Here is a 13,439-nt window from a genome sequence, read left to right on the forward strand (position 1 = left end):
AGCGTCTCCGCCGGGCCTGCGCGCACTCTCAGTGCCACCGCCGCGAACTCCCGGGTTGCCGGCCAGAACACGGTCATGGGAGCTGCCCGCTTGTTGAGCATGTGTTCTAAGCGCTTTGCGAATGTTGATCATTCATTTTAGTATTTATTGCCCGTCTACCATCTGCCAGGCTGACAAATTCCCTGCCCTCCTGGAGCTCACATTCTAATGGGAGTGGGTGGTAGTGACAGATTCTACCAGCGGTTCTCAACCTGTGGGTCGCGACCCCTTTGGGGGTCAAATGACCCTTTCACAGGGGTCGCCTAAGACCATCGGAAAACACATATATAATTACATATCGTTTTTGTGATTAATCACGATGCTTTAATTATGTTCAATTTGTAACCATGAAATCCGGGGTCACCACAACATGAGGAACTGTATTAAAGGGTCGTGGCATTCTAAGCTCTGTGGGGATGAGCTCCACCCCTTCTAGATTTCTATTGCTCTTTCATGCTCCTCTTTAGCTTCTGACCACTCCTTTGACTCACTGGGCTTCCTTTGACTTGCATCAGCTCCTTTTCCCAAGCATCAGCTCACAGAACACAGCAAGGCACTCAAGTTTCATCACTGTGGTGCCCTAGTGCTTGGCACTGTGCCCAACCTACCACAAGGTGATCCATACTAGTGTAGGAAAACTTCAAGGGTACATTTTAATGTTGATCCAGCTCAGCTTTTACAGAGGCCAGAAAACAGGCCAAAAGGTCATTATGGCCTGGGGACAATAAACCTTTCCCAGAAGCTGCTCTGCGAGACAAAGTCCAGGACAAGCAAATAGAGATCAAAGAGGCCCCTAGGTCCCCTCACCATATCGGGGTCACAGCAGCCAGTACATTTTACCCAGGGCCCTGGAGTGGGTTGACCCGGGGCCATGTCTGTCCAGTGTGCGGTGGCTTGTAGGAGACAGCGAGGGTTTGGGCATAAAAATTAAGAAAATGCAGGTAAAAGAAGGGTCTTTGACTCTGCATCTCCCTTCTTCCTGATAATGCAGAGGGCCTTTCTGCCATTACATGATAGGCTTGGGCTTTGGAGACGGAAAGATCTGGGTTTGGATACCTGCTCTGTCACTTGCTGGCCGCTTGCATCAGAGCTCGGTGCTGAGCCCCAATGCAACGCGGAAGTCTCTCACAGGCTCAGAGGTACACCAGGAGGCTAAATTAGACAATAAAGGGATTGGAGCAATGCATGACCCATAACCAGCCCTCCATTAGGAAAAGGGGCACTCATTGTCTGCCCAGGTGGGAGAATGCTGGGCTACTTCTGTTCTTCTTTCCAACTCTGGGTGAGAAGGTCCAGAGAGATGAGGCAACTGTCCTAAAGGATGGGTCGCCCATTACCCATCCCTAAGACGCCTAGGCTGCCTCTGGGAGAACTGCTAGGGTAAACGCCTGACCAGACTCAGAGCGTGCCTCCGGGCAGAACTGGCCGGAGAAACGGGCATGGGCAGACTCTTTGCAAGCCACAGGCCTCCCTGGCCAAAGTGGGACTTACAGAAAAGTTTGTTGATACTTAAAGAATTTTGAAAGTAACACTTAACGAAGTTTAGAAATCCACTTTTAGCTGTGGCTTCCTGACACATGTCATCGTGTCACCAGGGTTGCCCTGTGCCAGACCCAGAGTTAGACAAGCAGCCAGGGTCTCCCCAGTTCACCTTGTCTGGGTGCAGTTCTATACAGAGGGGCACGCTCTGAGTCTGGCCAGTTTACGCAGCTTAGAACCCCCGCAGGGAGAAAGCTTTCACTGTCAGTTTTTAACCCCCCCCCCCACCATTGTAATATTTGTCTTCATCCTGTCTAATGTTTAATCCATGTTTATCTAGCACTTTATTGACTGATGGTCTGAGTGAAGCGACAAGGCAGCGGGAGCCTTGAGAACAGGGTTGGCGCCATGGGGCTGCGGGTGCTGCTGTGTGTGTCCCTGGTGTCCCTCCTCACCCTGCAGGCCCTGCCTGCTCAGGCTTCACCCAAAAGGCCCAAAAGCAGCGAGGTATGTGGGTAAACCCTCGGGGCAGAAACAGGCAGCTGGGCCTGGCTGGGGCCTGGGAGGGGGACACAAGACCCTCACCCCAGGGACTGGGGCTTCCCCTACCCACCTTGACCACCTCTGACTGGAGAGTGAGGCCAAGGAGCAGAGGGTTCAGGCTGTGTCCCACGCCCATACCTTTAAAAAGCCTGAGCATTCACGCTCACACTGACCCCGGTTTGTTTTACAGAAGCGACAGGCTGTGGACACAGTGAGTGAGTCTCCGCAAAGGAGTCTGTGGTGGGGCCACTATTACAGGCGCGATTTCCCCGTCCCCAGGGGGGTGCCCCTCTGTTAGTGCTCTGGGTCGAGGGACTCCTGTCTCCTGGAAATGGGGACTCCCCACCCCACCTCATCCCCAGCTGCTCGCTCTGAGGCAGAGAGAACAGATGGGTCTCCCTGGGAGGTCTGGTTTGTTCTTCAGTCACCCTGTGTCAATCAGAACTGGGTGCTGACCCCAATACAACACAAGGTCTCTCATTGGCTCAGAGGCCCCCATCCCAGGCCACAGTGCCCTCACGTCTCACTTTAGACTGTCGACGGCGTGGTCATCCAGAGTTTGAAAGTCCACTGCAAAGTCACCTCTCGCTTCGCCCACTATGTCATCACCAGCCAAGTGGTCAACAGCGCCGACCAACCAAAGGAAGTGGCCTTCAGTGTGGAGATCCCCAAGACGGCCTTCATCAGTGACTTTGCCATGTGCGTGCCCTGCCCGACTCCCCCACCCAGAACTGTCCATTCACTGGGCCCAGCCCAAGACCATGGCTCAAAGTGGCCAGACAGTGTACCATCTCCTCATTTCCCAAAGGGCCACAGGCCAGTTCCAGCTCGGAAGGGAGAACAGTCCTCTAGTAGGTCTGTTCTGGGCTCCCATGGTGGACAGCAAACTGGGGCCTCTGACCGTGTTTCCAGCCTAGGGCCTGAAGAGCAAAAGCTGCTTTCTGGGCTCTGGCTGTAGCTGCCCACCTCACTGCCCAGGGGCTTCCAAGCCACTCTTTGGGCAGAGGGAGGCCAGCAGGAGACGCACCCCTTCCCCCCATGAGTGCTCACCTGGACAGGGCTTCCTGGGGTCTGGGCTGAAAGTACCTCCAATATGTGTGTCAGGGAAGGGCCCCTCCCCTGAGGGCTTCCTCCTCCCGGCAGCACAGCAAATGGGAAAGCATTCATCGGGGACATAAAGGAAAAAGCAATTGCGTGGAAGCAGTACCGGAAAGCGGCCGTCTCAGGAGAGAATGCCGGCCTTGTCAGGTGAGTTCTGAGCCCTGCTGGCCCAGTGTTTGAGGTGGCCTTCCCCTCGGATAGACCTGAGGGATGCAAGGTGGCCTTGGGTGCAGAGCAGCCCCAGGCTGATGGGAGGTGAGCACCCTGCCCAAACCCAATTGCCAGCACAGGTGCACTGGGCAAGGCTGGTGCTGACCTGCCCGTCCCCTAGACCAGCCTGCAGGAGAAGTGGGCCCTGTCCTTGGGCCCTGACTCTGACCAGCCAGCTAAGACAAGGGGGAGGGCCAAGGATCCCCGGAGCAGCACTAGAATAAGAGAACGTGATTCTGAGGCCCGTGCTTTAGGTGACGAGAACCACATGTCACTTACCATTTGTCTGTGTGGATGCCTCTGGTGGCACGTCCAGGGCCTCGGGAAGAACGATGGAGCAGTTCACCATCCACCTCACCATCGGTCCCCGCAGCAAGTCCATGTTCCGCTTGACCTACGAGGACGTGCTGAAGCGAAAGCTCATGCAGTACGACATTGACATCAAAGTCAAGCCCAAGCAGCTGGTGCATCATTTTGAGGTAGATTGCAGGTGACCGCCAGGCCCAGGGGGATGGTCTCAGGAGCAGGGCTCCTGCCTCTCCCTCACTGTGGCTCTAGCATTGGCTCGGCACTCATCGTGTGCCATCCCAGACCTGAGCACACAAGGCAGGGGACTAACTCCTCAGGGTGAGCTCTGATGGGCAGGGAGCTCCCTGAACCTTTCAGCCTCCTCCTCTCTGAGTCTCAGCTTTCTCATCTGTTAAATGGGGATTCCTGTTTGTCCCAGGACTTCCACAAGGATCACAGGAGATAATAAACATCCAGGTAGTTTATAAACAGAAAGTCCTGGGCAGCATGAGGGACTGTGGTTGTCTCTGGCACCTCAATGGTGGCTGAGTTGAGGGGTGCAGGTAAGCACACCTTCATTTGGCCAATATTTTTGGAGAGCCTACCAGGCCCTTTGCTGGGGGCGAGGTGGGCGCTGCACACAGTAGGTGGCCAGGGCACATGCTGGCTCTTGGCTGAGACTGGATGATGGCCCAAATGGGAGCCCTGGTGCAGGAATTGCTTCAATGATGCAGATCGACGTGGACATCTTTGAGCCCCAGGGGATCCGCAAGCTGGATGTCCAGACCTCCTTCCTCCCCAAGGAACTGGCAGCTCAACTCATCAAGAAGTCCTTCTCAGGCAAAAAGGTATGTGGCACGGCTGGGGGTGGTGGCAGGCCCTCTGGGAATTCTCCACCTGGCCCAACCCCTTATGGAGGGTCCAAGCTTGGCCTGGGAACCAGGCAAGGTCTTCAGGCTTCCCTGGGGGTGAGAGAGGCAGGTGTCTTCTGGTTGGTATCCCGGGGGAACTTGGCACTCCTGATTCTCACAGCAACTGAGCAAAAGCCTGCATGCTGAGGCTGGGGAAGGCACCCACGGTGGTTGTATGGTCTGGGGTGAGTTGCTGGCTTTCTTGAGCCTCAGTTTCCTCGTTGCTTGTCTCACACCCGTAGGAAAGCATTCAGGGCACATGAGCAAATGTCAGATGCTGTTGAGGTTAGGATTCCAAGCTCCAGTGTTCGTGGAAACATAATTAAGTTCAGACAGGCCTTTGGCCTACTCAGCCACTTGCCGCTTGTCACTCACCACCCACTTGCAGGAATCCCAGAGCCCCCTGCCGGCCCCTCCCCAGTCCTGGAGGAGTATGGCATATGGTGGGTGATACCTAGCTAGTGCCCTCAACTGGAGCCAGGAGCAAACCCTTTAGTCATTATCTAGTGTTAGTAGCGACTCAGACATCATTTAAAATAAATGCTCTTTACAGTTTTTTTCGGGGGGGGGTGTCCTTTTAAACAAAATATGACACCCCAGAGTGTTAGCAAACATGCCTGCTTTTAGCAGGGGACCAAAGGGGTGAGTCTTTATCTTACTATCAATTCTTGTTAAGTTTTTTTTTTTAATGAGCATATCTTATTTTTATAACAAAGAAAAAAAATTAAAAAGCCTTAAAGAAAATGTGGAAAGTACAGAAATATAGAAGAGAAATGAGTAAAAACCATCCCCCATTTCCCTGAGCACCAAGACCAAGCCAGTCCAGACCTCAGCTCCCACTCTGGGCCCTTCCTTTAAGCTTCTGCTCCTTGCTGTCCAGGTGCTTCTGTTTCCCAGCACAGTGCTGCAGCCTCGCTTTTCTAAAATTCCATAGTTTGAATGGACTGATGTTCTCAGGCTCTCATACTGCTGTCATTTTGTTTTTATTTGTACCCTAAATGCTTATTAAAGAAAATGCCAATGATTCAGAAGCATCTAAGCAAAGGAACAGGCTTTCTTTCTTACTAGCTACAAGTGCTACTCTCAGCAGCTGGGTGAGGGCCCCACCTGACTCATTTCTATGCCCATGCACCCCCGCCCCCCCAACACACACACACACACACACACACACACACACACACACTTTATGTGGTTGTCTTTGCAAACATCCTATTTGCAACTGCACAAACCAGTAATGCCTAACACCCTTGATGGTTCCAGGGTCAAGTGCTTTTCCGCCCCACCGTGGGCCAGCAGCAATCCTGCCCCACATGTTCCACTACCTTGCTGGACGGGGAGTTCAAGGTGACCTACGATGTCAATCGAGACAAGATCTGCGACCTCCTGGTGAGCCCAAAGCTTCTGGCCCACGACTCAGAGGGTGGGCAGAGGTGCTTGTGCAGAGGCCTCACTCATTCCTTTGTGTTTCAGGTCGCCAATAACTACTTTGCCCACTTCTTTGCCCCCCAAAACTTGACGAACCTGAACAAGAACCTGGTTTTTGTGATTGACATCAGCAACTCCATGGAAGGCCAGAAAGTGAAGCAGGTAAATGGTGCCTTTACGACTCACCCAAAAGAAGCTTCTTCAGTCTTATCACCACACCACACTTGTTTTGCTGCCAGAGTCTGGGTGTGGGATTTCTGCTCAGAGGCAGGGTGACTTAAAGGGAAATTCCAGTGGTTAGGGGTTCTGGAATCACCTGCTCCCTCCCAGGGCAACTCTGGGCAAGTGCATTCACTTCTCAGTGGCAAAATGGCAATGATAATAGTGTCCACGGGGTCATGGGTTATTGATGAGGGAGTGCTTGGAAGATGAAACCTGGGGATGAATATGGGGGTTCCTGGGGAGGCATCTTGCAACAGGTGGCTCACAGTGCTCTTAGGTGCCTTGTCCATGGTTCGGCGGAACCACAGCTGGACAAGCAGAGTTGTTTTGTGGGTGGTTGTTTTTTTGTTTTTGTTTTTTGTATTGATTTTTAGGCAGAGATGGAGGAAGGGAGAGAGAAAGGCGAGAGAAAGTAAGAGTCAGACAGACAGAGACAGAGACAGACAGAGAGAAACATGGATTTGTTGTTCCACTTATTTATGCATTCATTGGTTGCTTCTTCTATGTGCCCTGACCAGAGATTGAACCCGCAACCTTGGCATATTGAGACGATACTCTAACCAGGGCAGGACAAGCAGTTTTAGCAACTCAGCCCCCTGGGGTCCTCTTTCTGAATCCCACGCCCCTCGAACTCCAATTATTTCTTCTCCCCACACTGGGTACCTTTGCCTTCTCCCTCCCCCTCACCAGCCCCAGAGCCCTACAGGATGCTCTTCTCCTGGCACCACCTGTCCATCCCTTCCTACTTGTCCACCAGGTACCTCTGCCCTGGGGAAACTCTGAAATGACAATCTGGGGCTGACAGAAGCCACTATCCTGGGGCTCTGTCCCTCTACTGACGGTCCTGTCCTTGCAGACGAAGGAAGCACTCCTTAAAATCCTGGAGGATGTACGGCCAGGGGACTACTTCGACCTGGTCCTCTTTGGGTCTCAAGTGCAGTCGTGGAGGGGCTCACTGGTGCCAGCATCTGCTGCCAATCTGCAAGCAGCTCAGGACTTCGTGCGGCGCTTCTCCCTGGCCGGGGGTAAGGGCAGGGGGATGTGTGTTTCGGGCCACCTTGGTGGTGTGTCTGTGCCCTAGGAATGAGAGCACATACTGGTCTTTCTCTCCTTTGCAGCCACAAACCTGAATGGAGGTTTGCTCCTGGGAATTGAGATCTTGAACAAAGGTCAGAGAAGCAACCCAGAACTCAGCAACCATGCCCCAATTCTTATCATGTTGACAGATGGCGAGCCCACAGAGGGTAAGCACCTGGAGGGCGGCCTTGGGCGGTACTGCTCTCTTCATTACTGAAGGCATTCAAGCTTCACTTGGAAACCCAAGCACTGGGGATATTGTGGGGGGTCAGAGAGGCTCAGGGCAAAGGCAAATGCTGATCTAAAAACAGAGTTCAGACCATAAAGTCTGCAGGAGCTCCAAGGCACACTTCTGTCCTCAGCTGGGAGATTAGGGGAGTTCCTGCACGACACAGCATTGCACAGGGCCCAGGAGGAGGGGCAGGATTCCTAGGGTGAATTTAATGAGCTATATATTCAGCACCAACTGTATGCCAAGCACAGGACAAGGGACCAAGGGAACAGACATGTCTCTGTCCTTGAGGATCCCAGGGTCCTTGGGGGAGGCAGACCCAGGAACAGAAGCTCTGTCGAGGGTCCTGAAAGAACAGGATGCCAGGAGGCTGTGGGACCACAGACGAGGGGCACTTGGCCCAGAAAAGGTTCCAGAAAGAGTCCTGGAGAGGTGACCACTGAGCTCAGTCTGGAGGGAGTTAAGAAGCAGCAGGAAGGGATCCCTGGCAGAGGGGGCAGCTTAAGCAAAAAAGGAAGGAAAAAAAAAGATGTGTGCACTGGCAGGGTCTGCCCAGGAGCTGCAGGCAAATGCAAAATAGGTGAAACAAGGGTGGAAAGGTCAGCAGGGCTTCACAGGCCACAGCAAGGAGCACGGGAGGGTTTAGAGTAGAATCCGATCTGCTTGTGATAGATGCGTGCAGATGGGCAAGGAGCTGTTAGCAGTTGTTGCAGTTCCAAGTTAGCCAGCAGAGGCGCTGCCTCGAGATGCTTGTGGGAACTGGAGACCCCTAAGATGGGAGGCTTGGGCCTCAGGGAGTGTGCCTCCAAGTCCCCTGGTGGTCCACGTGCCTGTGAGCTGGTGTCCAGTCACTGCCTGCGTGTGTGTGTGTGTGTGTGTGTGTGTGTGGCTCCAGGAGAGACCGACCGTACCCAAATCCTCAAGAATGTCCGCAGCGCCATTGGGGGCAAGTTCCCGCTCTACAACTTGGGCTTTGGCCACGATGTGGACTTCAGCTTCCTGGAGGTCATGTCCATGGAGAACAATGGACGGGCCCAGAGGATCTATGAGGACCATGATGCCACCCAGCAGCTGCAGGTCTCCTCCTTCCCCCACCTGGCCCCCATCCCCAATGCACCACCAATGGCAGCCCATGGGAAACCCCGCCTTGGTAGTCATTTGCCTATCAGCTTAGAGGAGCAGATAAAGCTTTGGCATGGATTCAAATTAGCTGTGTGCCTCAAGCCAGTTACATAACCCTTCTGAACCTATGATTCCTTCTATAAAGTGTGGATCCCAACACCCCACTTGGTGAGTGTGTTTCCCATTGGGTGCCCAGGGTAATCCATCAGTTCTGAAGCTGCACTTCCCATCCCTGCAGGGTTTCTACAACCAGGTAGCCACCCCCTTGCTGGTGGATGTGGAGTTGCAATACCCCAAGGACACTGTCTCAGAGCTGACCCAGCACAGCCATAAACAGTACTACGAAGGTTCAGAGATCGTGGTGGCTGGGCGCATCGCTGACCAGAAGCTGAGCAGCTTCAAGGCGGATGTGCGGGCCCATGCGGTAAACAGTGGGCCATGGAGGGTGGAGAGGACCGGCAGTACCCAGAGGCTGCAAACCCACACTGTTCCCCACTCCTGCATCATGCAACCCTCCCCTCCCCCCGAGGCCTGAACATTCCTCCATGAAGGTGTCCTGGGGACAGGATGGCATGAGGCCAACACGGCCTTGATTAGTTGTAGTCCCTTGGCTCAAAATGGGCCCCCTGTTACTCCTCACACCATTCTCCGCAAGGCACGAGAGAGCAAGAGGCCAGCCTCTTCCTTCTTACTTGAACAGCATTTCCTGAACACCTACTGTGCACCCGGCTTTATGCCAAGTTGCAGAGCGTGTGTTCTTGTGCACGTTGAGCGTCAGGATGTGTGAGACCTGGACCCTGCCCTCAGTGTGGTTGAGGGTGCAGGACTCAGGCTTTGAGGGAGGAGAGCTGATCTGGACCCTGACTCCACCCTGAGCAGCTTGGTGACCTTGAGCAAATGGATCCAGCTCTCTAGGTCTCCGTTCCTTTCTGTACCATGGGGGTAACACTACCTGGAGAGCTGTGTGCAGTAAGTGGAATAATCCGCATAATGTGCTTACACAGCGCCTGGTGCCTGGGACGCCTTTAGGAAGCGTCGCCCCATTGCTGTAGCTGGGGAGAGAAGGCACATCTATGTATGTGGCAGCTTGAACGGTGCAGCCCACCGGCAGCAAGGCAGGTGTTTGGAGGAGCAGGGCATGGTGGAAACAGCCACATGGTGGAAGCAGCCTTGAAAGACAGTCATTCCATGAGGTCAGGGCCTGGTTCTCCTAGCCCTGGGATGCCCAGGGCCGAGGGCAACTTGGTTCACAGAGAATGCTCAGTAAGCTTTTGTGGAAAGAATGGATGGATGGGGATGAGGAGAACAGGCTTAAGAAAGGGGGCTACTGAGAAGGAAGTTGCTGAGATCAGACTAGAGTGGAGCCCCTTAGAGCCTCAAGCACCAGCCAGTGGCTGTGCTCCTCAGAGCTCACAGCCTGTCTCCCCATCACAACCATCAGGATGGCCGAGAATTCAAGACCACCTGCCTGGTGGATGAGGAAGAGATGAAGAAACTGCTCCGAGAGCGGGGCCACATGCTGGAGAACCACGTCGAACGCCTCTGGGCCTACCTCACCATCCAGGAGCTGCTGGCCAAGCGGTATGACCCCTGCAGCTGCCCAGCACGCACTGTCCACCCCAGAGTACCCCTCACCCTCAGATTTACTGTCCTGCTATGCTCACTGAGTTAATATCAACCAGTCAGTCAATAGTGGGGGCAGGGCCTACTGGGGCCACAGGACAGCCCACTCTTAGCCCCAACCGAGCTACTGTGGGGGAGGCTACCCTTTACCATATCCAGGCAAACCCACTTAATCCTCACAAAGTGTAGGAGAATGTCCTCATCATCCCCATTTCACAGATGAGCAAACTGAGGCTCAAAGAGGTGAGACCACTTGCCCAGAATCTCATAGCTATTCAATTCTCGGAGTATTTCTGAGGCACATCCCCGAACCCTGCCCAATCTCCAGGCTTTCTGTGTGGGAGGTCTTTAAGTCATGCGGTCCATGATGATAGCCACTGACCAAGGACACTGTAGGTGCTCAATTCATGTTTGGTGAATGAGTGAGTGAGCAAACGAGTGAAAGGACTAGGGAGTGCAAGTCCATTGTCGTCCAAGCTGCGAGGTTTGGAGCAGGCGTCTGTCCCACAGGATGAAGTTGGAGGGGGCGGAGAAGGCCAAACTGATGGCCAAGGCCCTGCAGATGTCGCTAGCCTATCAATTTGTGACCCCGCTGACCTCCATGACCATGAGGGGTTTGGTGGATGAGGACGGCCTGGAGCCTGTCATTGACAAGTCAACAGTGGGTATGAGCTCTGCAGTGGGGGAGGCTGTGGGCTTTGGGGAGGCTTCTGAGGGCTTTAATTCTCCTCCCTTTCTCTCCCTCCCAGGTCCTCCTCCCTTGGGTGAGTTTTTAAATCACGTTGGTTTTCTCAAGGGGTTTCCAGTGGCTGGGCAAGTGGCATGTGCTCCAGGGCTCAGGCAGGAAGCTCCCACCCCCATCTCCCTGCCTCCAGCCCTTCATGGTCTCTTCTTCCCCAAGACGCCCTTGCCCACTTCGCCACACACTAGTTGCTGCCTCCTGGCACAGCCTGAACCCCCGCTGGCCTCCTTTGGGGCCTCGTGTGAGCGCATGTCTGTGGAGGGCTGGGACCCCAGGAGGAGGGCCGGCCCAGGCCTGATTGGCCTCTGGGCCCAGGGTGCACTTGGACAATAAGGTGCACATGCCTTTGGGGGGTGGGTGGGTGGGAGGGGAGGTAGGCAAGGCTAACACTGTCGTTGTCTTCCACAGAGATGCTGGGACAGAAAAGGAGTAAGTGGCAGCCATCACGATGACACACATCTCTACCTCTTTCCCCGTTACTGTCCCTCAGCTGTGCCTTCAGTCCTGAGCAAAGCCTAGGTGTTTCCTGGTGAGGAAACCCAGCCCAGGGCTTCCTTCCTCTGCTCCAGCTCCCCTCACTGCCTCTCCCTGCGAATCCTCACACAGTACCCTGACCAGGACCTGGCCTCCCCCGCCCTTTTGCCACCAGCCCCACCAGGTCCCCATGGAAGGAGACAGAACAGGTTGGCCCACTGCCCTGGGCCAAATTTCCCTTCCTACCTCCAGAGAGGCATTCCGGGCTCTGTGTCCACTCCTGCTCCGGTGGCCTCAGGGGTGGGAGGGGCCTCAGAAAAGGAGCCAGCAGCTCCAGGGAAGCCCAGTGGCCTTCCTTCTAAATGCCCTTTGCTCTTGCTGGTCAGCGTTCGTGCTGCCGGCGCAGCAGCCTTCTCCGACTCGCTCCAGTGTCCCGAAGGGGCCAATCACAACTGGTGAGTCCTTGGGAGGATCCGAGGGACACCCTGCCTGATTGAACCCTGGCCCCGCCGGCACCATCTGTCCATTGACCAATCTAATGGACTCCATGCTGTTCCCAGTGGACGGTGACCCCCACTTCATCATCCACGTGCCCCAGAAAGAGGACGCACTGTGCTTCAACATCAACGAAGAGCCTGGTGTGGTCCTGAATCTGGTGCAAGACCCCAACACAGGTACGGTGACATCACACCCTCTGCCAGGCAGGGCAGGGCCTGAGCTCCTCTGCCCTCGACCTTCAGCCACGGACTGGACGATGGCTGGGGCCTCCACTTCTTACATCCTGTGCATCTGTCTGTCACTTGGCCTCAACTTGCCTTTTTCTAACCCCACCCACCTTCTCGGGCCCTGTACACAGGGCCTGCTTCATGTGTGGGTACTCAGGACCCCACATTTAGAAGGGCCCCAGGCTCGGTTTAATAGTTCCCTGTTGCTGTCTTGAAATTCTTAACAATTTTTAAACAAGGAGACCCTCCTTTTCATTTTGTACTGAGACCTGCAAATGATGTAGCCATCCTGCCCTGCCTTTCCCCCCCGGCATGCCTGGGAGCCTCAGCACCCGTCTCCCCAGCAGTGCTCAGGTGATGGGAATGACTTCCTCTCCCTCTCTCACCCACTTCTGTCCTCCCAGTCCAGTCAGTCCAACTGCACATGTTTGTTGAGCACGTGCTAGGGCCGGAGACGCAGTGGGGACCGAGACTAAGTCCCTGCGCTCGTGGAGTATAGAGGAGACAAACAGGTGAACAAAGTCTTAGATGACAATTTTGGAGCATGAGACCTTCTGTGTTAGGACAGTGATGGCGGGGGAGGGGCCTTTTGGCTGCTCAGGTCAGGGGAGGCCTCTGGGCAGAGGCCCCACAAATGTGTCTACAGAACCTACTGTGACCTGCCCCTGCGTCAGGGACCGGGGTCAGAGAGAAGGAGCAGGCCACATCCTGCAAGACCTCTTTCAGGGCCCAGACCCGAGGGCTCCATGCTGGATAAGTAGTGTGGTGTGGAGGGAGGCAATGCTGTGTGTAGCCTGGACCAGTCCTGACGCCTCCCCTTGGGAGGTGAGATCCTTAAAGATGGCTTGGCATGGGTGGGGGTGATGATCTCCCAGATAGGAGGAAGGAGCAAAGGCAGGCTGGTGTGTGTCTAGTGAGAGCCGGCCCCTCCCTGACCTGGATGGGCCCTTACCCCACTGCAGGCTTCTCAGTGAATGGGCAGCTCATAGGCGACAAGGCCAGGAGCCCTGGGCAGCATGAGGGCACGTACTTCGGACGGCTGGGGATCGCAAACCCTGTTACGGACTTTCAACTGGAAGTGACTCCTCAGAACATCACACTGAACCCTGGCTCACATGGACCTGTGTTTTCCTGGAGGGACCAGGCTTCGCTGCGGCAGGATGGGTAACCGGGCTGGGCCTGGGCCTGGGCAGGGAGGCAGGGGCAAGGCAGGGGAGTGGGGGTGG

At 54.8% G+C, this 13,439-nt stretch overlaps 1 protein-coding gene across 1 annotated transcript in view; it reads left to right on the top strand.

Moving 5' to 3' along the window:
* The first annotated feature begins 1,875 nt into the window (after positions 1–1,875).
* ITIH1 (inter-alpha-trypsin inhibitor heavy chain 1) overlaps positions 1,876–13,439 on the top strand; it is a 13,685-nt gene continuing 2,121 nt past the window's right edge. Inside the window, exons 1-19 of the mRNA XM_005866311.2 lie at positions 1,876–2,025; positions 2,252–2,272; positions 2,594–2,760; positions 3,205–3,309; positions 3,689–3,851; positions 4,395–4,508; positions 5,832–5,957; positions 6,042–6,158; positions 7,075–7,243; positions 7,337–7,462; positions 8,423–8,604; positions 8,888–9,073; positions 10,091–10,230; positions 10,783–10,937; positions 11,022–11,036; positions 11,423–11,443; positions 11,875–11,943; positions 12,049–12,162; positions 13,176–13,377. Of these exons, the coding sequence (XP_005866373.1) occupies positions 1,927–2,025; positions 2,252–2,272; positions 2,594–2,760; positions 3,205–3,309; positions 3,689–3,851; positions 4,395–4,508; positions 5,832–5,957; positions 6,042–6,158; positions 7,075–7,243; positions 7,337–7,462; positions 8,423–8,604; positions 8,888–9,073; positions 10,091–10,230; positions 10,783–10,937; positions 11,022–11,036; positions 11,423–11,443; positions 11,875–11,943; positions 12,049–12,162; positions 13,176–13,377 (2,291 nt within the window). The 5' untranslated portion in view covers positions 1,876–1,926. The remainder of the gene's footprint in view (positions 2,026–2,251; positions 2,273–2,593; positions 2,761–3,204; positions 3,310–3,688; positions 3,852–4,394; positions 4,509–5,831; positions 5,958–6,041; positions 6,159–7,074; positions 7,244–7,336; positions 7,463–8,422; positions 8,605–8,887; positions 9,074–10,090; positions 10,231–10,782; positions 10,938–11,021; positions 11,037–11,422; positions 11,444–11,874; positions 11,944–12,048; positions 12,163–13,175; positions 13,378–13,439) is intronic.

The sequence above is a fragment of the Myotis brandtii genome, unplaced genomic scaffold, assembly GCF_000412655.1.
Source record: "Myotis brandtii unplaced genomic scaffold, ASM41265v1 scaffold2287, whole genome shotgun sequence".
In the NCBI taxonomy this organism is placed as follows: domain Eukaryota; kingdom Metazoa; phylum Chordata; class Mammalia; order Chiroptera; family Vespertilionidae; genus Myotis; species Myotis brandtii.